Consider the following 26,578-nt stretch of genomic DNA (forward strand, 5'->3'; position numbering starts at 1 on the left):
ACCTTGCCTTGAGCTAATCTGATCACAACACAAGGTGATCATATATAGATCTGAAGCAGGCATTTCCTGTCTGTGGAACTTACTGGACAATGGAGGAGCTTCCTAGTGTCAGTGTGCTATAGGCCAGCCTGTTGGGTGTCAGTGTGAGTGTGTCATTTGCCTCCTGCATGTTTGAAATGGGAACCAGTTGGGTGAAGAAGACACCTGTACACAAAGGTATCTATAAAATAACTTTATTGAAAGCATTTCCTTCATTGTCCCTAAGAGGGAGTAACTTACACCACCACCAAATCATACAGCTGTGATCTTCACATCGAAGCCTAGTTCCCCCTGAGGAGATGGTGGTGGTTTTGCTTTCTCTAATAGGATAAGTCCCTAAGCAAACTGACTTCACGTAACAGCACATCGTCTTTGCTCATTTTCCTCACATGTGAAATATCGTGAGCCATATCGATACCTACATAACTGAATATTCACAAGTCAACATGTCCAGGCAGAGCGCACAATTCAAACTATTTACATGTACAACATGTAGAAAAGGGACCTGAATGATCATGGAATACAAGCCTACATAGGCTATGGCTAAAAACAAACAGTAAACATTTTGTTTTCGGGTTTACTTTTGACAAACAATTAAATAAGGCATATTATGTATTATTCTCATCTGTTAACAATGTTATGGCAATGATACAAATAAAATGTCAAATATAAAACCAAAATACCCTTCAAAACGTCAACTTAAGATATGTGTAGTAACTTCAAAAACGTTCAAGAAATTGTAAATGTTCTAGAGTATGAATCTGGAAAATCAGATCGACATGTCGAATTGCATGCCGCAAGCTATCATTCGTGCTTTCTAAGTCTTTCATATGTTGTCATTCATTTCTCTCGTTTAGTCCTTTCTTTCCCCGTTAGGATAATACAAGATGGAGAGATGTAGGGCCGATGGAGGAAAACAAAGAGCGAAGGTGAAGGAGGAGGACAACATGGCTGATGACCAAAGACAATTGCTTAGCTCTGCAAAATTGCCCAACCTCAGCTCTTTCTACAGTCTCTGATTTCCCAATGCTGAGCCTTTCAACTGCTCATTTACTGTTGAGGGCTGACTGACTGGCTGACTGACTGACTGGCTGACTGACTGGCTGGCTGACTACTGTACTGCACACACAGCTTTTGTTTACACAACAGATTGTTAAGATTGGGCACTTATCTGCACTTATCCGTTCAACCAGCAGAGGGGGCTGTTGTAATACCATCCAGCAGAAGGAAAGGAGAGGTAGCCAGTGAGAGCCCAGATCAGATGACCACAGTGCCCCTGCCAGAACTCTTGTCCTGTAGCGGGACACATTATTTAAAGGCTCCCTGAATGGAAGCAGTGACGAGACCAAGTAGTATGCACCCATGTGTCTTTGTGAGTGATTCTTTCATATCTGCGTGATAATATGATTATGTGTAATTGAAGGCATGGATCAAATACCATTGTCAGATGGTAAATGCTTTTGAAGGGGTTGTGTGTGTGTGTGTGTGTGTGTGTGTGTGTGTGTGTGTGTGTGTGTGTGTGTGTGTGTGTGTGTGTGTGTGTGTGTGTGTGTGTGTGTGTGTGTGTGTGTGTGTGTGTGTGTTTAGGAGTGTGTATTCAGTGTACTAACTAAAGCAGAGTTTTAACAGAGTAACGCTCATTCCTCCTTGGTGGTTTCTGTCCCGGCTCGTATTCAGAATAGCTGGACGGGGTGTCCGAATACATTTCTCCTCCTCCTCTCCTGTGACCTCTGCCCTCTCCTCTCCTGCTGTTTTCATCCTCATCTGAACTGAACGACCCTCTGCGGGAGCGGGAGTAGTTGCTGGGAGGCGGGGCGCGACGCTGCTCCTCAAACAGGTCGTCTCTGGAGCGGGATCGAGGGACCCTGTCGCTGAGGTCGTCACGTGAACCCGTTCGACCTCGCGCCCCCCGGCTCTCCCCGTCCAGAAAGTCTTCGCTGAAGCTCCTTGGCATGCCATGGCTCCTTGGCGGCGACGGGTAATGGCGCCCGCCGGCTTCGCTGCGGTCGTCACGGTGATTGGTGAAGCGACTCTCACTGCGGCTGCTTTCTCTGGAGCTGGGTGGACGTGTTTTAGGAGCAAGCGGCGGCTGGCCCCCTCTCCGACCCCCTCGTCCAGGCTGCTCTATGATGGGAGGCATCTGGATGACCCCGCGGTACTCCACGGCCCCGTCGTCCAGGCCAGAGAGCATGCTGGGAGGACCCGCTGAGAAGGGGACATGCTGGGGCTGCATCATGTACTGAGGGGGAGGGGGTATCATCTGGAGCTGCTGGTGGTGGGGCTGTGGCTGCATCATGGGGCTGGTCCCATCCATGCCCCTCACCTGGCTCTCCAGGTAGTCCAGCATCTGCTTGTTGCCGGGATGTTGGTTGCCGTAGACGCTGGCAGCATGGACACTGGGGGGCATGTTGTAGCCGGACGGGGGAGGGGGGAGGGGCATGGGGGCCATGGCGATGCTCTTCCCTGATTGGGAGCCTGATGGGATAGAGAAAACCATGATAAGTGACAAATATGGATTTGTTAAAGACACATTTAGAAGATCAGAAGCATAGCTCTGCTGTGTGTGTGTGTGGTACTAACCTGCATACAGCAGAGGGTTCATCTGTGAGGAGCCGTGGCTCATGGGGCTGTACATAGGCTGACCTCCCATCCATGGACCCATGGCCCTCTGGGCATCCTTCATCATCCTGTGCTGCATCACCGCTGGAGAGAGAGAGACACAGAGGAAGAGGTGAGAGGGAGCCTAAGTGTGGGAGAAAGAGAGTGAGTGAGAGAAAGAAAGAAGAGAGAGGGGCCCTTCCCTACCTTTCTCAGAACAGCAGCAGGTCTGTGGGCAGCAGGGACAGACAGAGAGGCCCTTCCCTACCTTTCTCAGGACAGCAGCAGGTCTGTGGGCAGCAGGGACAGACAGAGAGGCCCTTCCCTACCTTTCTCAGGACAGCAGCAGGTCTGTGGGCAGCAGGGACAGAGAGGCCCTTCCCTACCTTTCTCAGGACAGCAGCAGGTCTGTGGGCAGCAGGGACAGACAGAGAGGCCCTTCCCTACCTTTCTCAGGACAGCAGCAGGTCTGTGGGCAGCAGGGACAGACAGAGAGGCCCTTCCCTACCTTTCTCAGGACAGCAGCAGGTCTGTGGGCAGCAGGGGCAGACAGAGAGGCCCTTCCCTACCTTTCTCAGGACAGCAGCAGGTCTGTGGGCAGCAGGGACAGACAGAGAGGCCCTTCCCTACCTTTCTCAGGACAGCAGCAGGTCTGTGGGCAGCAGGGACAGACAGAGAGGCCCTTCCCTACCTTTCTCAGAACAGCAGCAGGTCTGTGGGCAGCAGGGACAGAGAGGCCCTTCCCTACCTTTCTCAGGACAGCAGCAGGTCTGTGGGCAGCAGGGACAGACAGAGAGGCCCTTCCCTACCTTTCTCAGGACAGCAGCAGGTCTGTGGGCAGCAGGGACAGACAGAGAGGCCCTTCCCTACCTTTCTCAGGACAGCAGCAGGTCTGTGGGCAGCAGGGACAGAGAGGCCCTTCCCTACCTTTCTCAGGACAGCAGCAGGTCTGTGGGCAGCAGGGACAGAGAGGCCCTTCCCTACCTTTCTCAGGACAGCAGCAGGTCTGTGGGCAGCAGGGACAGAGAGGCCCTTCCCTACCTTTCTCAGGACAGCAGCAGGTCTGTGGGCAGCAGGGACAGAGAGGCCCTTCCCTACCTTTCTCAGGACAGCAGCAGGTCTGTGGGCAGCAGGGACAGAGAGGCCCTTCCCTACCTTTCTCAGGACAGCAGCAGGTCTGTGGGCAGCAGGGACAGACAGAGAGGCCCTTCCCTACCTTTCTCAGGACAGCAGCAGGTCTGTGGGCAGCAGGGGCAGACAGAGAGGCCCTTCCCTACCTTTCTCAGGACAGCAGCAGGTCTGTGGGCAGCAGGGACAGACAGAGAGGCCCTTCCCTACCTTTCTCAGGACAGCAGCAGGTCTGTGGGCAGCAGGGACAGCGGACGTAGCAGCAGCACCTCTGAGGACAACACTGGCAGCAGCAGATACAGAAGAGCAGGATGAGGAGCAGAGCTCCAATCACCATGAACAGCACCGTCAGCCAGTCTGGAGACAGCCACAACACAGGAAATCATTACACCAGATGATACTTACTAGGTTGGGAAACAGACATGCACTTATACCCATGTCACTTCACTTAAGAGTCCATTCCCACCAGGGTCCGTATTTACAAAGTGTTTCACAGTAGGACTAGTGCTGATATAAGCTGTGGCTTCTCTTAATGAATAAGATGACATGGAAACATAAATCTATGATAATCAAGCATTTCAATAAGCATTTTTCTACGGCTGGCCATGCTTTCCACCTGGCTACCCCTACCCCGGCCAACAGCGCTGTACCCCCCGCAGAAACTTTCCCAAGCCCCCCCCCACTTCTCCTTCACCCAAATCCAGACAGCTGATGTTCTGAAAGATCTGTAAAATCTGGACGCCTACAAATCAGCTGGGGTAGACAATCTGGACTCTCTTTTTCTAAAATTATCCGCCAAAATTGTTGCAACCCCTATTACTAGCCTGTTCAACCTCTCTTTCGTATCGTCCGAGATCCCCAAAGATTGGAAAGCTGCCGGGGTCATCCCCCTCTTCAAAGGGGGAGACACTCTAGACCCAAACTGTTACAGACCTATATCCATCCTGCCATGCCTTTCTCAAATCTTCGAAAGCCAAGTTAACAAACAGATCACCGACTATTTCGAATCCCACCGTACCTTCTCCACTATGTAATCTGGTTTCAGAGCTGGTCATGGGTGCACCTCAGCCACGCTCAAGGTCCTAAACAATATCACAACCGCCATCGACAAAAGACAGTACTGTGCAGCCGTCTTCATCGACCTGGCCAAGGCTTTCGATTCTGTCAATCACCGCATTCTTATCGGCAGACTCAACAGCCTTGGTTTCTCAAATGACTGCCTCACCTGGTTCACCAACTACTTCTCAGATAAAGTTCAGTGTGTCAAATCGGAGGGCCTGTTGTCCGGACCTCTGGCAGTCTCTATGGGGGTGCCACAGGGTTCAATTCTCGGGCCGACGCTTTTCTCTGTAAACATCAATGATGTCGCTCTTGCTGCTGGTGATTCTTTGATCCACCTCTACGCAGACGACACCATTCGGTATACATCTACCCCTTCTTTGGACACTGTGTTAACAAACCTCCAAACGAGCTTCAATGCCATACAGCACTCCTTCCGTGGCCTCCAACTGCTTTTAAATGCAAGTAAAACTAAATGCATGCTCTTCAACCGATCGCTGCTCACACCTGCCCGCCCGACTAGCATCACTACTCTGGACGGTTCTGACTTAGAATATGTGGACAACTACAAATACCTAGGTGTCTGGTTAGACTGTAAACTCTCCTTCCAGACTCACATTAAGCATCTCCAATCCAAAATGAAATCTAGAATCGGCTTCCTATTTCGCAAAACAAAGCCTCCTTCACTCATGCCGCCAAACATACCCTCGTAAAACTGACTATCCTACCGATCCTTGACCTAGGCGATGTCATTTACAAAATAGCCTCCAACTCTACTCAGCAAATTGGATGTAGTCTATCACAGTGCCATCCGATTTGTCAACAAAGCCCCATATACTACCCACCACTGCGACCTGTATGTTCTCGTTGGCTGGCCCTCGCTACATATTCGTCGCCAAACCCACTGGCTCCAGGTCATCTATAAGTCTTTGCTAGGTAAAGCCCCGCCTTATCTCAGCTCAATGGCCACCATAGCAACACCCACCCATAGCACGCGCTCCAGCAGGTATATTTCACTGGTCATCCCCAAAGCCAACACCTTCTTTGGCCTCCTTTCCTTCCAATTCTCTGCTGCCAATGACTGGAACAAATTGCAAAAATCACTGAAGCTGAAGTCTTATATCTCCCTCTCTAACTTTAACCTGTTAGAGCTAGGGGGCAGTATTGACACGGCCGGATAAAAAACGTACCTGATTTAATCTGGTTACTACTCCTGCCCAGTAACTAGAATATGCATATAATTATTGGCTTTGGATAGAAAACACCCTAAAGTTTCTAAAACTGTTTGAATGGTGTCTGTGAGTATAACAGAACTCATATGGCATGCAAAAACCTGAGAAGATTCCAAACAGGAAGCGCCCTCTCTGACAAGTTGTTGTTCATCTTGGCTCTTTTTATTGAAGACTGAGGATCTTTGTCGTAACGTGACACTTCCTACGGCTCCCATAGGCTCTCAGAACCCGGGAAAAAGCTGAATGATATCGAGGCAGCCTTTGGCTGAAACACATTATCGCGTTTGGATAGTGGCTGGTCAGAGTACTCTGAGACTCACGCTCGTGCACGAGGGCACGAGATGTATTTATTTTCTCTCTCTTTGTACGTATACAGGCTTTCCCGGTCGGAATATTATCGCTTTTTTACGAGAAAAATGGCATAAAAATTGATTTTAAACAGCGGTTGACATGCTTCGAAGTACGGTAATGAAATATTTACAAATTTTTTGTCACGAAATGCGCCATGCTAGTCACCCTTATTTACCCTTTCGGATAGTGTCTTGAACGCACGAACAAAACGCCGCTATTTGGATATAACAATGGATTATTTGGGACCAAACCAACATTTGTTATTGAAGTAGAAGTCCTGGGAGTGCATTCTGACGAAGAACAGCAAAGGTAATAACATTTTTCTTATAGTAAATCTGACTTTGGTGAGTGCTAAACTTGCTGGGTGTCTAAATAGCTAGCCCTGTGATGCCGGGCTATCTACTGAGAATATTGCAAAATGTGCTTTCACCGAAAAGCTATTTTAAAATCGGACATATCGAGTGCATAGAGGAGTTCTGTATCTATAATTCTTAAAATAATTGTTATGTTTTTTGTGAACGTTTATCGTGAGTAATTTAGTAAATTCACCGGCAGTGTTCGGTGGGAATGCTAGTCACATGCTAGTCACATGCTAATGTAAAAAGCTGGTTTTTGATATAAATATGAACTTGATTGAACAAAACATGCATGTATTGTATAACATAATGTCCTAGGGTTGTCATCTGATGAAGATCATCAAAGGTTAGTGCTGCATTTAGCTGTGGTTTGGGTTTATGTGACATTATATGCTAGCTTGAAAAATGGGTGTCTGATTATTTCTGGCTGGGTACTCTGCTGACATAATCTAATGTTTTGCTTTCGTTGTAAAGCCTTTTTGAAATCGGACAGTGTGGTTAGATTAACGAGAGTCTTGTTTTTAAAATGGTGTAAAATAGTCATATGTTTGAAAAATTGAAGTTTTTGCATTTTTGAGGTATTTGAATATCGCGCCACGGGATTACACTGGCTGTTGAGTAGGTGGGACGCAAGCGTCCCACCTAGCCCATAGAAGTTAAGCATCAGCTGTCAGAGCAGTTTACTGATCACTGTACCTGTACACAGCCAATCTGTAAATAGCACACCCAACTACCTCATCCCCATATATATATATAGCTCTATTGCCCCCCAGTATCTCTACTTGCACATCATCATCTGCACATCTATCACTCCAGTGTTAATGCTAAATTGTAATTATTTCACCTCTATGGCCTATTTATTGCCTTACCTCCCTAATCTTACTACATTTGCACACACTGGTCATGGGTGCAAGTAGGTGCAATAGATTTTTCTATTGTGTTATTGACTGTACATTTGTTAATTCCATGTGTAACTCTGTGTTGTTGTTTTTGTCGCACTGCTTTGCTTTATCTTGGCCAGGTCGCAGTTGTAAATGAGAACTTGTTCTCACCTGGCCTACCTGGTTAAATAAAGGTGAAATAAAAATACAATAAAAATGGACAGGAAGGACCTCTTAACGAATCAGATGACATGGACAGGAAGGACCTCTTAACGAATCAGATGACATGGACAGGAAGGACCTCTTAACGAATCAGATGACATGGACAGGAAGGACCTGATCCTAGATCAGCACTCTTACTCAGAGACGCTTTATGAACACGACAGGTTGTGGTCATAGCTGTGGTTGTGGTCAACTTACTGTAGACCATGAGGTTGATCACGCCATCCAAGCCGCCGCTGGTGTCTCCTGTGGCTTCCACAGAACAGTAGTAAACTCCGTTGTCCCACCACATGATCTCATTGATCACCAGGTCAGCCTCTGTGGGGGAAGACAGCCCAACAACGTCATAACATGTCAGAGTAGCAACAAAGAGCACACATTCATACATTGTTTCTCAATCCATTCTTCTGGGAACCGCCAGTCATTTCACATTGTTGTTGTTTTCCACCACTATTTTGATTAGTTAATGCAGGTGTGATATTGTGTCTGGATTAAAGTTACAAAATTCCAGTAACGTTCCTAAAATTCCCAGGTTTTCCAGAAATCCCCAGGTTGGATGATATCCGGTATCAGGAGGGATTTAAGCAGGGAATTTGGAATTCTCCAACCAGGATTTCTATCAAACTGGGGGATTTAGGGAAAGTTACTGGAACTTTGCAACCCAAGGCTGTCTAGACTCACTGTTCTGGACGGAGATCTTGCGTTCCCGGTACTCTGTGCCCAGTATGGCCTCGTTGGTGCCTCTCTTCTGGACGATGATCCTCACCGTGCGCTGGCGGTCTGGGCAGTCATTGGCCGGATCCTGACCCAGCTGCAGAGCATTCTGGTACGCTATAGAGGGAGATATGTTTCATACAGAAGTGTGTGTCTGTGTGTGACTGACTGAGTGTTACTGTACATCACCTGTAATTTAATTAATATTTCAGGTTCTAGAGGGAGACAGGAAGTTTGGGCCTCACTACAAACCTGAAGAAAACACTACAGCAAACTCATCTACCCAACCACTAACAACCTTAGAATTTGCCTATATACACCGTCAAACTGTAGCCCAAGTAGTTAACATGTAGCCCAACTCCCAAACCCAGCTCCAGGCCAGTTCCCTTCACTTCCCCCATAACTAACCTGGGGAGTAATACTCCAGGACAGGGTCCATAACTAACCTGGGGAGTAATACTCCAGGACAGGGTCCATAACTAACCTGGGGAGTAATACTCCAGGACAGGGTCCATAACTAACCTGGGGAGTAATACTCCAGGACAGGGTCCATAACTAACCTGGGGAGTAATACTCCAGGACAGGGTCCATAACTAACCTGGGGAGTAATACTCCAGGACAGGGTCCATAACTAACCTGGGGAGTAATACTCCAGGACAGGGTCCATAACTAACCTGGGGAGTAATACTCCAGGACAGGGTCCATAACTAACCTGGGGAGTAATACTCCAGGACAGGGTCCATAACTAACCTGGGGAGTAATACTCCAGGACAGGGTCCATAACTAACCTGGGGAGTAATACTCCAGGACAGGGTCCATAACTAACCTGGGGAGTAATACTCCAGGACAGGGTCCATAACTAACCTGGGGAGTAATACTCCAGGACAGGGTCCATAACTAACCTGGGGAGTAATACTCCAGGACAGGGTCCATAACTAACCTGGGGAGTAATACTCCAGGACAGGGTCCATAACTAACCTGGGGAGTAATACTCCAGGACAGGGTCCATAACTAACCTGGGGAGTAATACTCCAGGACAGGGTCCATAACTAACCTGGGGAGTAATACTCCAGGACAGGGTCCATAACTAACCTGGGGAGTAATACTCCAGGACAGGGTCCATAACTAACCTGGGGAGTAATACTCCAGGACAGGGTCCATAACTAACCTGGGGAGTAATACTCCAGGACAGGGTCCATAACTAACCTGGGGAGTAATACTCCAGGACAGGGTCCATAACTAACCTGGGGAGTAATACTCCAGGACAGGGTCCATAACTAACCTGGGGAGTAATACTCCAGGACAGGGTCCATAACTAACCTGGGGAGTAATACTCCAGGACAGGGTCCATAACTAACCTGGGGAGTAATACTCCAGGACAGGGTCCATAACTAACCTGGGGAGTAATACTCCAGGACAGGGTCCATAACTAACCTGGGGAGTAATACTCCAGGACAGGGTCCATAACTAACCTGGGGAGTAATACTCCAGGACAGGGTCCATAACTAACCTGGGGAGTAATACTCCAGGACAGGGTCCATAACTAACCTGGGGAGTAATACTCCAGGACAGGGTCCATAACTAACCTGGGGAGTAATACTCCAGGACAGGGTCCATAACTAACCTGGGGAGTAATACTCCAGGACAGGGTCCATAACTAACCTGGGGAGTAATACTCCAGGACAGGGTCCATAACTAACCTGGGGAGTAATACTCCAGGACAGGGTCCATAACTAACCTGGGGAGTAATACTCCAGGACAGGGTCCATAACTAACCTGGGGAGTAATACTCCAGGACAGGGTCCATAACTAACCTGGGGACTAGTACAGGGTCCATAACTAACCTGGGGAGTAATACTCCAGGACAGGGTCCATAACTAACCTGGGGACTAGTACAGGGTCCATAACTAACCTGGGGAGTAATACTGCAGGACAGGGTCCATAACTAACCTGGGGACTAGTACAGGGTCCATAACTAACCTGGGGACTAGTACAGGGTCCATAACTAACCTGGGGACTAGTACAGGGTCCATAACTAACCTGGGGACTAGTACAGGGTCCATAACTAACCTGGGGACTAGTACAGAGTCCATAACTAACCTGGGGACTAGTACAGAGTCCATAACTAACCTGGGGAGTAATACTCCAGGACAGGGTCCATAACTAACCTGGGGACTAGTACAGGGTCCATAACTTACCTGGGGACTAGTACAGGGTCCATAACTAACCTGAGGACTAGTACAGGGTCCATAATTTACCTGGGGACTAGTACAGGGTCCATCATTTACCTGGGGACTAGTACAGGGTCCATCATTTACCTGGGGACTAGTACAGGGTCCATAACTTACCTGGGGACTAGTACAGGGTCCATAACTAACCTGGGGACTAGTACAGGGTCCATAACTAACCTGGGGACTAGTACAGGGTCCATAACTAACCTGGGGACTAGTACAGGGTCCATAACTAACCTGGGGACTAGTACAGGGTCCATAACTTACCTGGGGACTAGTACAGGGTCCATAACTTACCTGGGTACAAATACAGGGTCCATAACTAACCTGGGGACTAGTACAGGGTCCATAACTTACCTGGGGACTAGTACAGGGTCCATAACTAACCTTGGGACTAGTACAGGGTCCATAACTAACCTTGGGACTAGTACAGGGTCCATAACTAATCTGGGGACTAGTACAGGGTCCATAACTAACCTTGGGACTAGTACAGGGTCCATAACTAACCTTGGGACTAGTACAGGGTCCATAACTAATCTGGGGACTAGTACAGGGTCCATAACTAACCTTGGGACTAGTACAGGGTCCATAACTAACCTTGGGACTAGTACAGGGTCCATAACTTACCTGGGGACTAGTACAGGGTCCATAACTAACCTTGGGACTAGTACAGGGTCCATAACTAATCTGGGGACTAGTACAGGGTCCATAACTAACCTTGGGACTAGTACAGGGTCCATAACTAACCTTGGGACTAGTACAGGGTCCATAACTAATCTGGGGACTAGTACAGGGTCCATAACTAACCTTGGGACTAGTACAGGGTCCATAACTAACCTTGGGACTAGTACAGGGTCCATAACTAACCTGGGGACGAGTACAGGGTCCATAACTAACCTTGGGAGTAATACTCCAGGATGGGGTCCTTGCAGAAGGACTTGTATCGCCAGGTGACCTGGACATCCTGCTGGTTAGCGGAGGTGGAGTAGTCACACTTCAGGATGACGGAGGCAAACAGAGCTGTACTCCTCTCTGTCTGAGGAACATTCACCTGGACACTCTGCACCTCTGATGGGAGAGAATACATCATGTCAGTGTGTGTGTGTGTGTGTGTGTGTGTATGTATATGTATATATGTGAAAGGGTGAATGTACACTACCGTTCACAAGTTTGGGGTCACTTAGAAATGTTCTTGTTTTTGAAGAAACACATTTTTGTCTATTAAAATAACATTAAATTAAATCAGTGTAGACATTGTTGATGTTGTAAATGACTATTGTAGCTGGAAACGGCAGATTCTTCATGGAATATCTACAGTTGAAGTCGTAAGTTTACATACACTTAGGTTGGAGTCACAAACTCGCTTTTCAACCACTCCACAAATTTCTTGTTAACAAACTATAGTTTTGGCAAGTCGGTCAGGACATCTACTTTGTGCATCACACAAGTAATCTTTCCAACAATTGTTTACAGACAAATTATTACAGTGAATTATAAGTGAATCACAATTCAAGTGGGTCAGAAGTTTACATACACCGAGTTGACTGTGCCTTTAAACAGCTTGGAAAATTCCAGAAAATGATGTCATGGCTTTAGAAGCTTCTGATAGGCTAATTGATATATTTTTGAGTCAATTGGAGGGGTACCTGTGGATGTATTTCAAGGCCTACCTTCAAACTCAGTGCCTCTTTGCTTGACATCATGGGAAAATCAAAAGAAATCAGCCAGGACCTCAGAAAAAAAATTGTAGACCTCCACAAGTCTGGTTCATCCTTGGGAGCAATTTCCAAACGCCTGAAGGTACCACGTTCATCTGTACAAACAATAGTTCGCAAGTATAAACACCATGGGACCACGCAGCTGTCATACCGCTCAGGAAGGAGACGCGTTCTGTCTCCTAGAGATGAACGTACTTTGGTGCGAAAAGTGCAAATCAATCCCAGAACAACAGCAAAGGACCTTGTGAAGATGCTGGAGGAAACAGGTACAAAAGTATCTATATCCACAGTAAAACGAGTCCTATATCGACATAACCTGAAAGGCCGCTCAGCAGGGAAAAAGACACTGCTCCAAAACCACCATAAAAAAGCCAGACTACGATTTGCAACTGCACATGGGGACAAAGATTGTACTTTTTGGAGAAATGTCCTCTGGTCTGATGAAAAAAAATAGAACTGTTTGGCCATAATTACCATCGTTATGTTTGGAGGAAAAAGGGGGATACTTGCAAGCCGAAGAACACCATCCCAACCGTGAAGCACGGGAGTGGCAGCATCATGTTGTGGGGGTGCTTTGCTGCAGGAGGGACTGGTGCACTTCACAGCTGGAAACTGTTGTTATGATTAAAGAAGCAATAAAACTGGCCTTCTTTAGACTAGTTGAGTATCTGGAGCATAAGCATTCGTGGGTTCGATTACATGCTCAAAATGGCCAGAAACCAAGTACTTTCTTCTGAAACTCTTCAGTCTATTCTTGTTCCGAGAAATGAAGGCTATTCCATGCGAGAAATAGCCAAGCAACAAGATCTCGTACAACGCTGTGTACTACTCCCTTCACAGAACAGTGAAAACTGGCTCTAACCAGAACAGAAAGAGGAGTGGGAGGCCCCAGTGCATAACTGAGCAAGAGGACAAGTACATTAGAGTGTCTAGTTTAAGTAACAGACGCCTCACAAGTCCTCAACTAGCAGCTTCATTAAATAGTACCCGCAAAACACCAGTCTCAACGTCAACAGTGAAGAGGCGACTCCGGGATGCTGGCCTTCTAGGCAGAGTTGCAAAGAAAAAGTCATATCTCAGACTGGCCAATAAAAATAAAAGATTAAGATGGGCAAAATAACACAGACACTGGACAGAGGAACTCTGCCTAGAAGGCCAGCATCCCGGAGTCGCCTCTTCACTGTTGACGTTGAGACTGGTGTTTTGCGGGTACTATTTAATGAAGCTGCCTTGTGAGGCATCTGTTTCTCAAACTAGACACAAACTAGACACTCTAATGTACTTGTCCTCTTGCTCAGTTGTGCGTTAACCCCATCAGTCCCGAGGCCCCAGCAAAAATCAGCTTCTCATTGATCTGCACGTCCAGCCCTTATATTTACCCTCACAATGAAGTGTTTAAACAGTTTATTTTCAGGACAACCAGGGCTACAAGTAGAACACAAAACTATTTGACATAAACAGTTGTATTCATGAGTTTTAATGACAAATGTCAATACAAAAAACAAGGTCAGCCAAAGCACAAACCTGATCAGAATGAATTTATATGAATGCTGTAAGTACAGAAATACTTTGCTCACTGGGGAAATGAATATCCAACTAGTCAGTGACAACTGTGTGGAGTTTGTGACAGCAACTATGTGAGCTTATTACAATATTATAGACACTATGTCCTGGGATTTCCTATGATCTATGTAGAAGAACCCCTTACAGTATTATAGACACTATGTCCTGGGATTTCCTATGATCTATGTAGAAGAACCTTACCTTCTAACGACACTTCTGTAGCTTGTGAGGTCATAGACCTAAATATGTCACATGTACGTGTTCCTGAGAGTCTCAGCTTTTCAGAGATGGCTTTAATAGTTTGTAGCTCAAACCATTCGGATTGCCCTAGTCTCACAAACACCGCTCTAGCTCAGCCCCCGTTATATCACAGATGAATCGTTGCTACCAAAATGCGCTGGCGTTCCGGTGGGACTCATTGGGTTAAAGCATATTGAATTTGAGATAGAGAGAATAAAATAATGGAATAGAGTATGTGTACGTGTGTGTGACAGAGCCCTGCTGAAAGTGGTTCAACCAGAAAAACTAGTGACTGAAAGAAAGAGACAGGAAACAGTTTGATGCTATTCAAATAGACTCAACTTCCATTTTGATTGTAAAAATACCTCTACAGTATAGGCCAGGTGTATTCAACCCTTACCATACGACAGGGTTCTCCAACCCTGTTCCTGGAGAGCTACCCTCCTGTAGGTTTTCGCTCTAAGTCCAAGTGTAACTAACCTGGTTCAGTTTATCAACCAGCTAATTATTAGAATCAGGTGTGCTAGATTAAGGTTAGAGTGAAAACCTACGGGACGGTTTCTCCCCAGGGACAGTTTTGGAGAGCCCTGAAAAAACGCAATGGAACTGACTTTGAGGTCCAGAGTTGAGGGATATAGGCAATAGACCACCATTTACAACCTGGTCTCAGAGCATTTCGTATTATTCTGTATGTAAATCCGAGACACTCCATTTAGTATGATATGTTAAGTTTCATATGGTATGTATTAATTTGTGGATGTCCATCACACATTTCCTATGATATGTTAAAACTTACAATTCGTATTACATGTTAGGAATTTGCAAAACATACATTATGTTAGGAATTTTCTAAAAGTATGATATGTTACAAATTGTAGCTAGGTGGTTAACGTTAGACAGCTTGCTAACGTTAGCTAGACTAGGGGTTAAGGTTGAGTTTAGGAGTTAGGTTAAAGGATTAAGGCTAGTGTTAGGGGAAGGGTTAGCTAAAATTGTTAGGGGAAGGGTTAGCTAACATGCTAAGTAGATGCAAAGTAGCAAGTAGTTGAAAAGTTCCTAATAAGCTAAAATGCTGAAGTTGTCCGTGATGAACTCGTAACCTTTGGGTTGCTAGAGCTAGACGTTTGCATTATACACCCACCCAACTTTCGTTTTTGCCTTAAGTAACAGTTAGTCTTATGTAACCATACCAAACATGACATATCACACTAAATGGAGTGACCCGGATTTACGTACAGAATAATACGAAATGCTCTGAGACCAGGTTGCCATTTAGGCTAGTCAGGTTACTCTGTAACTGTCAGTCTATGTCCTTGTCCTTGAATACCCTCCATAATTACAATTATTGAGGTGAAATGTCAGATTAACTAACACCCATTCCACCTCTCTCGAGAGGAGCCAAACCAACAGGAGTTTGGCTCTAAAAAAGGTGAATTCCATTTTCAATCTACAGTATTTCATTATGAGTAGGTCTAACTCTAGATAAGGATCAGTAACTGTAATTTGATAGGACTACAGTGCGAGTCATCGTGAGAACTCATCGGTATCTGTCCATCATGTGACCGATACCCCGGCTCGTGCCTAAAGTCATTGTAACTTTTTGGGTTGTGGATGGATACATTACAATAGTATAAACTTTTGAGGCGACTAAATGAAACGAAGCTCTAATGCAAGAACAGGACGAATTGACAACGTTTAACGATTCAAATATGAATTGCTAATTTTCATCAACAAAAACTCACCTGTCGGTAGGGAAGAGAGGACGAACGCGGCCAGTATCAACCTCCTCATCGTTGATGATTGATCGATTAAACTAATAAATATATCGTCCAATGAATTATCTATATAAAAAAAGGAAAGACCTACATTATCCTCCTAAACAGACTCCCCATTGTTCTGTCTGTGTTGTGTTTTGTGTTGAAGACGGCTCCTTCCTTGTCCGACACCTTTGGGGAATTTGGTTTGACGGTTGCGGAGACAGACAGACCCCACCCAGAAACAGGTAGTGTATGTGACGTGGACAGGTGCTTCCTACCGCAGAATGGGACGGTTTCAACTAAAATGCCGCTATGACAATACACAATGAAAGCGACGGTAAATCTGTAATATGTTAATTAATTCGATATTTAAATAATTACTTTATTACATCAATTAATATTCTGCTTTTTTAAATGTGATTTAGGGTCTTTTTTTCACATGACATTGTTACGGAATAATTAGCCTAGAGTGGAATGTTTTTACTTCGTTTGGAATACGAAAGGTTCATTTTTAATGTTAGATGAATATAATTTAAAAGGCAAAGACACTAGCCTACAACGGGTGAAGTGATCCAGGAGACTGGAGGCCTAGCATGAAACCACTGGATGTTACCAGTAGCCTAGACCCTATGCTGACACAAACGTTGCTGACTTTGTGACGGTTTTAGATGAGGGTGGGAATCAATTCAGGAATCAATTCAGTCCACACCATAATACTTGTTAATTCATTTGATTGAAAAAATCCCATTCTAGCTGTTTGATGACAAACAGTGTAGTAGCCTAACACCTGTAAACTAAGCAAACATTGGCTTAGCATTTCTCTCTCTCCCTCCCCTTCTTTCTCTCTCCCCCCTTTCTCTCCCCCCGTTTTGTGTCTTATTTGGCACTGTCTTGTGTAGACCTCTAAGCAGTGTTTTAGTGCCCTGTGAACATAGTTTCCCAATGGACAAAGCATGCGGCCCCAGAACATTACCATGTGAATGTAAAGCCTATAGAGCCCTACAGGCCTTGGGCCAACAGGTCTCAGAGCAGAGCCAGCGGCCCCCTGGTCCCCCCAGCTGGGGACCGACAGGCTGCTTGTTCAACTCTGAGGAGAGAACAGGTCTCAGAACAGAGCCAACGGCTCCCTGGTCCCCCCAGCTGGGGACCGACAGGCTGTTTGTTCAACTCTGAGGAGACAACAGGTCTCAGAACAGAGCCAGTGGCTCCCTGGTCCCCCCAACTGGGGACCGACAGGCTGTTTGTTCAACTCTGAGGAGACAACAGGACTTAGGGCAGAGCCAGCGGCTCCCTGGTCCCTCCAGCTGGGGACCGACAGGCTGTTTGTTCAACTCTGAGGAGACAACAGGACTTAGGGCAGAGCCAGGTTGCCCCAAAATGCACAACTTTTTGGTCTCTGGTCAAAAATAGTTTACTATGTAGGGAATAGGGTGCCATTTGCCCCAGTAAAAAGTCTATCTATCTGACATAGTTGTTGTTATCTGACATAGTTGTTGTTATCTATCTGACATAGTTGTTGTTATCTATCTGACATAGTTGTTGTTATCTATCTGACATAGTTGTTGTTATCTATCTGACATAGTTGTTGTTATCTATCTGACATAGTTGTTGTTATCTATCTGACATAGTTGTTGTTATCTGACATAGTTGTTGTTATCTATCTGACATAGTTGTTGTTATCTATCTGACATAGTTGTTGTTATCTATCTGACATAGTTGTTGTTATCTATCTGACATAGTTGTTGTTATCTATCTGACATAGTTGTTGTTATCTATCTGACATAGTTGTTGTTATCTGACATAGTTGTTGTTATCTATCTGACATAGTTGTTGTTATCTGACATAGTTGTTGTTATCTATCTGACATAGTTGTTATTATCTGTCTGACATAGTTGTTATTATCTATCTGACATAGTTGTTGTTATCTATCTGACATAGTTGTTGTTATCTATCTGACATAGTTGTTGTTATCTATCTGACATAGTTGTTGTTATCTGACATAGTTGTTGTTATCTATCTGACATAGTTGTTGTTATCTATCTGACATAGTTGTTGTTATCTATCTGACATAGTTGTTATTATCTATCTGACATAGTTGTTGTTATCTATCTGACATAGTTGTTGTTATCTGACATAGTTGTTATTATCTATCTGACATAGTTGTTGTTATCTATCTGACATAGTTGTTGTTATCTGACATAGTTGTTGTTATCTGACATAGTTGTTGTTATCTATCTGACATAGTTGTTGTTATCTATCTGACAGAGTTGTTGTTATCTGACATAGTTGTTGTTATCTATCTGACAGAGTTGTTGTTATCTGACATAGTTGTTGTTATCTATCTGACATAGTTGTTGTTATCTATCTGACATAGTTGTTGTTATCTATCTGACATAGTTGTTGTTATCTATCTGACAGAGTTGTTGTTATCTATCTGACATAGTTGTTGTTATCTGACATAGTTGTTATTATCTATCTGACATAGTTGTTGTTATCTATCTGACATAGTTGTTGTTATCTATCTGACATAGTTGTTGTTATCTATCTGACATAGTTGTTGTTATCTATCTGACATAGTTGTTGTTATCTATCTGACATAGTTGTTGTTATCTATCTGACATAGTTGTTGTTATCTATCTGACATAGTTGTTGTTATCTGACATAGTTGTTGTTATCTATCTGACATAGTTGTTGTTATCTATCTGACATAGTTGTTGTTATCTGACATAGTTGTTGTTATCTGACATAGTTGTTGTTATCTATCTGACATAGTTGTTGTTATCTATCTGACATAGTTGTTGTTATCTATCTGACATAGTTGTTGTTATCTATCTGACATAGTTGTTGTTATCTATCTGACATAGTTGTTGTTATCTGACATAGTTGTTGTTATCTATCTGACATAGTTGTTGTTATCTATCTGACATAGTTGTTGTTATCTATCTGACATAGTTGTTGTTATCTGACATAGTTGTTGTTATCTGACATAGTTGTTGTTATCTGACATAGTTGTTGTTATCTATCTGACATAGTTGTTGTTATCTATCTGACAGAGTTGTTGTTATCTATCTGACATAGTTGTTGTTATCTATCTGACATAGTTGTTATTATCTGTCTGACATAGTTGTTGTTATCTATCTGACATAGTTGTTGTTATCTGTCTGACATAGTTGTTGTTATCTATCTGACATAGTTGTTGTTATCTATCTGACATAGTTGTTGTTATCTATCTGACATAGTTGTTGTTATCTGACATAGTTGTTGTTATCTATCTGACATAGTTGTTGTTATCTATCTGACATAGTTGTTGTTATCTATCTGACATAGTTGTTGTTATCTATCTGACATAGTTGTTGTTATCTGACATAGTTGTTATTATCTATCTGACATAGTTGTTGTTATCTATCTGACATAGTTGTTGTTATCTGACATAGTTGTTGTTATCTATCTGACATAGTTGTTGTTATCTATCTGACATAGTTGTTGTTATCTGACATAGTTGTTGTTATCTATCTGACATAGTTGTTATTATCTGTCTGACATAGTTGTTGTTATCTATCTGACATAGTTGTTGTTATCTATCTGACATAGTTGTTGTTATCTATCTGACATAGTTGTTGTTATCTATCTGACATAGTTGTTGTTATCTATCTGACATAGTTGTTGTTATCTGACATAGTTGTTGTTATCTATCTGACATAGTTGTTGTTATCTATCTGACATAGTTGTTATTATCTATCTGACATAGTTGTTGTTATCTATCTGACATAGTTGTTGTTATCTATCTGACATAGTTGTTGTTATCTATCTGACATAGTTGTTGTTATCTATCTGACATAGTTGTTGTTATCTATCTGACATAGTTGTTGTTATCTATCTGACATAGTTGTTGTTATCTATCTGACATAGTTGTTGTTATCTGACATAGTTGTTGTTATCTATCTGACATAGTTGTTGTTATCTATCTGACATAGTTGTTGTTATCTGACATAGTTGTTATTATCTATCTGACATAGTTGTTGTTATCTATCTGACATAGTTGTTGTTATCTGACATAGTTGTTGTCTATCTGACATAGTTGTTGTTATCTATCTGACATAGTTGTTGTTATCTATCTGACAGAGTTGTTGTTATCTGACATAGTTGTTGTTATCTATCTGACAGAGTTGTTGTCTATCTGACATAGTTGTTGTTATCTATCTGACATAGTTGTTGTTATCTATCTGACATAGTTGTTGTTATCTATCTGACATAGTTGTTGTTATCTATCTGACATAGTTGTTGTTATCTATCTGACAGAGTTGTTGTTATCTATCTGACATAGTTGTTGTCTATCTGACATAGTTGTTATTATCTATCTGACATAGTTGTTGTTATCTATCTGACATAGTTGTTGTTATCTATCTGACATAGTTGTTGTTATCTATCTGACATAGTTGTTGTTATCTATCTGACATAGTTGTTGTTATCTATCTGACATAGTTGTTGTTATCTATCTGACATAGTTGTTGTTATCTATCTGACATAGTTGTTGTTATCTGACATAGTTGTTATTATCTATCTGACATAGTTGTTGTTATCTATCTGACATAGTTGTTGTTATCTGACATAGTTGTTGTTATCTGACATAGTTGTTGTTATCTATCTGACATAGTTGTTGTTATCTATCTGACATAGTTGTTGTTATCTATCTGACATAGTTGTTGTTATCTATCTGACATAGTTGTTGTTATCTATCTGACATAGTTGTTGTTATCTATCTGACATAGTTGTTGTTATCTATCTGACATAGTTGTTATTATCTGACAGTGTTGTTGTTATCTATCTGACATAGTTGTTGTTATCTATCTGACATAGTTGTTGTTATCTATCTGACATAGTTGTTGTTATCTATCTGACATAGTTGTTGTTATCTATCTGACAGAGTTGTTGTTATCTATCTGACATAGTTGTTGTTATCTGACATAGTTGTTGTTATCTGACATAGTTGTTGTTATCTATCTGACATAGTTGTTGTTATCTATCTGACATAGTTGTTGTTATCTGACATAGTTGTTGTTATCTGACATAGTTGTTGTTATCTATCTGACATAGTTGTTGTTATCTATCTGACAGAGTTGTTGTTATCTATCTGACATAGTTGTTGTTATCTATCTGACATAGTTGTTATTATCTGTCTGACATAGTTGTTGTTATCTATCTGACATAGTTGTTGTTATCTATCTGACATAGTTGTTGTTATCTATCTGACATAGTTGTTATTATCTATCTGACATAGTTGTTGTTATCTATCTGACATAGTTGTTGTTATCTGACATAGTTGTTGTTATCTATCTGACATAGTTGTTGTTATCTATCTGACATAGTTGTTGTTATCTATCTGACAGAGTTGTTGTTATCTATCTGACATAGTTGTTGTTATCTGACATAGTTGTTATTATCTATCTGACATAGTTGTTGTTATCTATCTGACATAGTTGTTGTTATCTGACATAGTTGTTGTTATCTATCTGACATAGTTGTTGTTATCTATCTGACATAGTTGTTGTTATCTGACATAGTTGTTGTTATCTATCTGACATAGTTGTTATTATCTGTCTGACATAGTTGTTGTTATCTATCTGACATAGTTGTTGTTATCTATCTGACATAGTTGTTGTTATCTATCTGACATAGTTGTTGTTATCTATCTGACATAGTTGTTATTATCTATCTGACATAGTTGTTGTTATCTATCTGACAGAGTTGTTGTTATCTATCTGACATAGTTGTTGTTATCTATCTGACATAGTTGTTGTTATCTGACATAGTTGTTGTTATCTATCTGACAGAGTTGTTGTTATCTGACATAGTTGTTGTTATCTATCTGACAGAGTTGTTATTATCTATCTGACAGAGTTGTTGTTATCTATATGACATAGTTGTTGTTATCTATCTGACATAGTTGTTGTTATCTATCTGACATAGTTGTTGTTATCTGTCTGACATAGTTGTTATTATCTATCTGACAGAGTTGTTGTTATCTATCTGACATAGTTGTTGTTATCTATCTGACATAGTTGTTGTTATCTATCTGACATAGTTGTTGTTATCTGACATAGTTGTTGTTATCTATCTGACAGAGTTGTTGTTATCTATCTGACATAGTTGTTGTTATCTATCTGACATAGTTGTTGTTATCTGACATAGTTGTTGTTATCTATCTGACATAGTTGTTATCTATCTGACATAGTTGTTGTTATCTGACATAGTTGTTATTATCTATCTGACATAGTTGTTGTTATCTATCTGACATAGTTGTTGTTATCTGACATAGTTGTTGTTATCTATCTGACAGAGTTGTTGTTATCTATCTGACATAGTTGTTGTTATCTATCTGACATAGTTGTTATTATCTGTCTGACATAGTTGTTGTTATCTATCTGACATAGTTGTTATTATCTATCTGACATAGTTGTTGTCTATCTGACATAGTTGTTATTATCTATCTGACCTAGTTGTTGTTATCTATCTGACATAGTTGTTGTTATCTATCTGACATAGTTGTTGTCTATCTGACATAGTTGTTGTTATCTATCTGACATAGTTGTTGTTATCTGACATAGTTGTTGTTATCTATCTGACATAGTTGTTGTTATCTATCTGACATAGTTGTTATTATCTGACAGTGTTGTTGTTATCTATCTGACATAGTTGTTGTTATCTATCTGACATAGTTGTTGTTATCTGACATAGTTGTTGTTATCTATCTGACATAGTTGTTGTTATCTGACATAGTTGTTGTTATCTATCTGACATAGTTGTTGTTATCTATCTGACATAGTTGTTGTTATCTATCTGACATAGTTGTTGTTATCTATCTGACATAGTTGTTGTTATCTGACATAGTTGTTGTTATCTATCTGACATAGTTGTTGTTATCCTCTCAGAGAAGTGATGTCATCACTCCCCTCAGGCTAGCGTGTGTGTAAGCTCTAAGGCTCTCAGGCCTAGGAAGGAGTTGCTCAACCACATTCCTCACATACAACCCTGAGCTGAGTGGTCAGCCCCTCCCCAACCTCCCAACCCCAAGCCACATCATGAGTCGCCTGGCGGAAAACAGCCAGCGCCTCAGACACAACAGAATACATGTGTCAGAAAACAGAACAATTAACTGACCCACGTTTATTAAGACTTTATACAGCATTCATATAGTCTTCATAAGAACTACATTGTTGATTCACAAATAGTTTATAAGACATACCACAGTTTATAAGACATACTTTACTACAATGATTTATAAGACATACTTTACTACCATAAAGACATAACACTTAAAGGGTGACAAAAGGTCCTTATAAACTGAGTGAAGGACAGTGGAGAAGATGTGTAGATTAAGTAGACTTTATTGAATGAGATTGAAGCTGTCTGGTCAACAATGTTTGAGGTAAATGCTGTGGTTAAACTGCATCTCTGGAGTTAAATAATAAATAGTTTATTAGGCATTGGTTTGTAATGGATGGTAAGTGTTATTGCAAAAAAAAAACCAGTTATGGTACAAGTTATTATAACAAAGTAACCTAAAGGAGAAATACAGCTAAAGTGCTTGTGTGTGTTTAGTGTTCACCAACATGCACTTTCCAAGATACTGTCTGTTTTCAGACTGTGTGTGTGTGTGTGTGTGTGTGTGTGTGTGTGTGTGTGTGTGTGTGTGTGTGATTACCAGATCTCTTAGAGTAACAGTCAGTACGTGATGATCATAAATAGACAAAGCTATTGTTGCCTGTCGCCTATGACTTAAACTCAGTGAAACAACGTCTCATTGATAGACAGATAAATGGAACACAGGAACACAATGACAGAGAACAAGCATAGAAAGAAAATAACATAGAAAATCACAAAAGCAATGAACAATAAATACACTGAAAGAAGTGGAAAAAACAACACTAAACATGAACAATTGTAACGAATCCTTCTACAAGTTTTGCAGGCATAAGAAAGAGAAAGCTGTGGTAAGTTGACAGCCAGTATGTTTGCATGAAGGTCAGTAAATGTGTGTGTGTGTGTATGTGCTAATGAGTGGAGATAAAGTTGTGTGTTTAGCGGTTTACACAACATTGATAAGAAAACTAAACACACCTTTGTTATCTTATCTTAAACACACACAGCGCTTTCAGTTACACTTGCACAATCATTTACTGCATTGTAATCACAACATGACAGAGACAGGCAGAGTTGATAAACTATGTATAAAACTATTACATACCAAATACAGTCTTCGAAGGATAGATGGCACATAATCACAACCCAGTACATTTCCGTCATTTAGCAGACGCTCTTATCCAGAGCGACTTACAGGAGCAATCAGGGTTAAGTGCCTTGATCAAGGGCAGATCAACAGATTTCTTTTCACCTAGTCGGCTCGAGGATTCGAACCACCGACCTTTCGGTTACTGGCCCAACGCTCTTAACCACTAGGCTACCTGCCGTCCCTAAAGTTCCAGTTTCTCTCACTGGCTCTGTTAGTAGTACCCTCTAGTCCAAACGTACTGGGTATAACCCACATTGTGTCATTGCATTAAACACGATGATTAAGAAACACTGTGTCCTCTATCCACAGAGTCAAGGCCAAGCAAGGCCAATAGGTGCTTTACAATGGCACTGAAAGACACAATGGGATGGGGGATCCACACCATTCACACAACAGAATCCAAACGTTGTCTCAACGCCGGCCTTCGACCGTGACTGGGCAGTGGTGGTGGTGGTGGTGGTGCAGGCAGTGGCAGAAACTCCCGAGTGACATCATCATTCAGCGACTTCACAGAGAGAGCGTGCACTGTGTAGAGGTGGCAGTGACAGAAACTCCGGGATGACATCGTCATTCAGTGTGTGTTGTTAGTGAGAGAGAAGAATAGAATGGAGAAGACAGGGAGATGGAGAAACTATTCACTCTCACACACAAAAGAGCAGACAGGAATAAGCACCATACTTTGTCTCACACACCCACCAATACACACACACACCAATACACACACCCACCAATACACACACACACCAATACACACATCCACCAATACACACACACACAGTGCTATTTGTCCTGTGCATCCAGAGGTCTTTGTCCCAGCTCTGAACATTACTCTTCTTCTTAGGTCATGGTGATCGATGTGTATCTGAAGCCTGATCAGACTATCCTAAGTCCTGTGCCATGGTCAGTCCAGTGGATGTACTGCCTGTCACTCAGAGGTAGCCATTCCCTCTGCTGCTGGATGCAAGGTCACGGACCTCTCCAAGGTGTTCTCTGCTTGCCCAGTGTGCTCTGAGAACCTCTCTCCTCCCCAGTGTGGGGTGATGGGGGGTAGAGGATGATTCCCAGTGTGGGGTGATGGGGGGTAGAGAATGATCCCCAGTGTGGGGTGATGGGGGGTAGAGGATGATTCCCAGTGTGGGGTGATGGGGGGTAGAGAATGATCACCAGTGTGGGGTGATGGGGGGTAGAGAATGATCACCAGTGTGGGGTGATGGGGGGTAGAGGATGATTCCCAGTGTGGGGTGACGGGGGGTAGAGGATGATCCCCAGTGTGGGGTGATGGGGGGGTAGAGGATGATCCCCAGTGTGGGGTGATGGGGGGGTAGAGGATGATTCCCAGTGTGGGGTGATGGGGGGGTAGAGGATGATCCCCAGTGTGGAGTGAAGGGGGGTAGAGGATGATTCCCAGTGTGGGGTGATGGGGGGTAGAGGATGATCCCCAGTGTGGGGTGATGGGGGGGTAGAGGATGATCCCCAGTGTGGGGTGATGGGGGGTAGAGGATGATTCCCAGTGTGGGGTGATGGGGGGGTAGAGGATGATCCCCAGTGTGGGGTGATGGGGGGGTAGAGGATGATTCCCAGTGTCTTTCCCAGTGTCTGTATGTGTCCTCTTCAGGCATCAAACTATGAGAGAGTCTCTGCTAAGAAGAGTGCTCTGTTAAAAGAAAACAGCAAGAGAGCTTCACGTTAGTCTCGTGTGTGCAGAGTGATGGAAGCTGTGCTTTGTGCTCATGTAGCCCAGTGTAACAGTGAAAAGACCCCACTCATCTCAGCCAAGATCTGTCAGTTAGTTGGGAGAGGGGCAGCAAGCCAAGCTCTGTCAGTTAGTTGGGAGAGGGGCAGCAAGCCAAGCTCTGTCAGTTAGTTGGGAGAGGGGCATCAATCCAACCTCTGTCAGTTAGTTGGGAGAGGGGCATCAATCCAACCTCTGTCAGTTAGTTGGGAGAGGGGCATCAAGCCAAGCTCTGTCAGTTAGTTGGCTGAGGGGCAGCAAGCCAAGCTCTGTCAGTTAGTTGGCTGAGGGGCAGCAAGCCAAGCTCTGTCAGTTAGTTGGCTGAGGGGCAGCAAGCCAAGCTCTGTCAGTTAGTTGGCTGAGGGGCAGCAAGCCAAGCTCTGTCAGTTCGTTGGCTGAGGGGCAGCAAGCCAACCTCTGTCAGTTAGTTGGCTGAGGGGCAGCAAGCCAAGCTGTCAGTTAGTTGG

At 43.2% G+C, this 26,578-nt stretch overlaps 2 protein-coding genes across 5 annotated transcripts in view; both read right to left on the reverse strand.

Moving 5' to 3' along the window:
- Positions 1–217: 217 nt before the first annotated feature.
- LOC106574900 (immunoglobulin-like domain-containing receptor 1) lies at positions 218–16,310 on the reverse strand. Its single transcript, XM_045699488.2, has 7 exons — positions 16,075–16,310; positions 11,709–11,879; positions 8,548–8,697; positions 8,065–8,184; positions 3,976–4,122; positions 2,620–2,742; positions 218–2,514 (listed from the first exon to the last, which is right to left on the reverse strand). Exons 1-7 carry the CDS (start codon positions 16,121–16,123, stop codon positions 1,649–1,651), a joined length of 1,626 nt encoding a protein of 541 aa, XP_045555444.1. The 5' UTR covers positions 16,124–16,310; the 3' UTR covers positions 218–1,648.
- A 6,928-nt stretch (positions 16,311–23,238) lies between these two features.
- Positions 23,239–26,578, reverse strand: part of LOC106595176 (immunoglobulin-like domain-containing receptor 2) — a 43,366-nt gene continuing 40,026 nt past the window's right edge. For all 4 annotated transcript variants that reach the window (XM_045699492.2, XM_045699494.2, XM_045699491.2 and 1 more), the window contains one exon: positions 23,239–26,033. Coding sequence is in view for 3 of the 4 variants with exons in the window: in XM_045699494.2 (XP_045555450.2) it covers positions 25,998–26,033 (36 nt within the window). In the remaining variant the exon portion in view is untranslated. The remainder of the gene's footprint in view (positions 26,034–26,578) is intronic.

This window comes from Salmo salar, chromosome 17 (assembly GCF_965601325.2).
Source record: "Salmo salar chromosome 17, fSalSal1, whole genome shotgun sequence".
Lineage (NCBI taxonomy): Eukaryota > Metazoa > Chordata > Actinopteri > Salmoniformes > Salmonidae > Salmo > Salmo salar.

Coding starts and splice junctions, on each gene's coding strand:
- LOC106574900 (XM_045699488.2), bottom strand. CDS start 16,123: ATGAGGAGGTTGATACTGGCCGCGTTCGTCCTCTCTTCCCTACCGACA. Junction 8,698..11,708: donor CCTGGAGTATTACTCCCAAG/GTTAGTTATGGA, acceptor CTCCCTCTATAG/CGTACCAGAATGCTCTGCAG. Junction 4,123..8,064: donor GATCAACCTCATGGTCTACA/GTAAGTTGACCA, acceptor GGCTGTCTCCAG/ACTGGCTGACGGTGCTGTTC.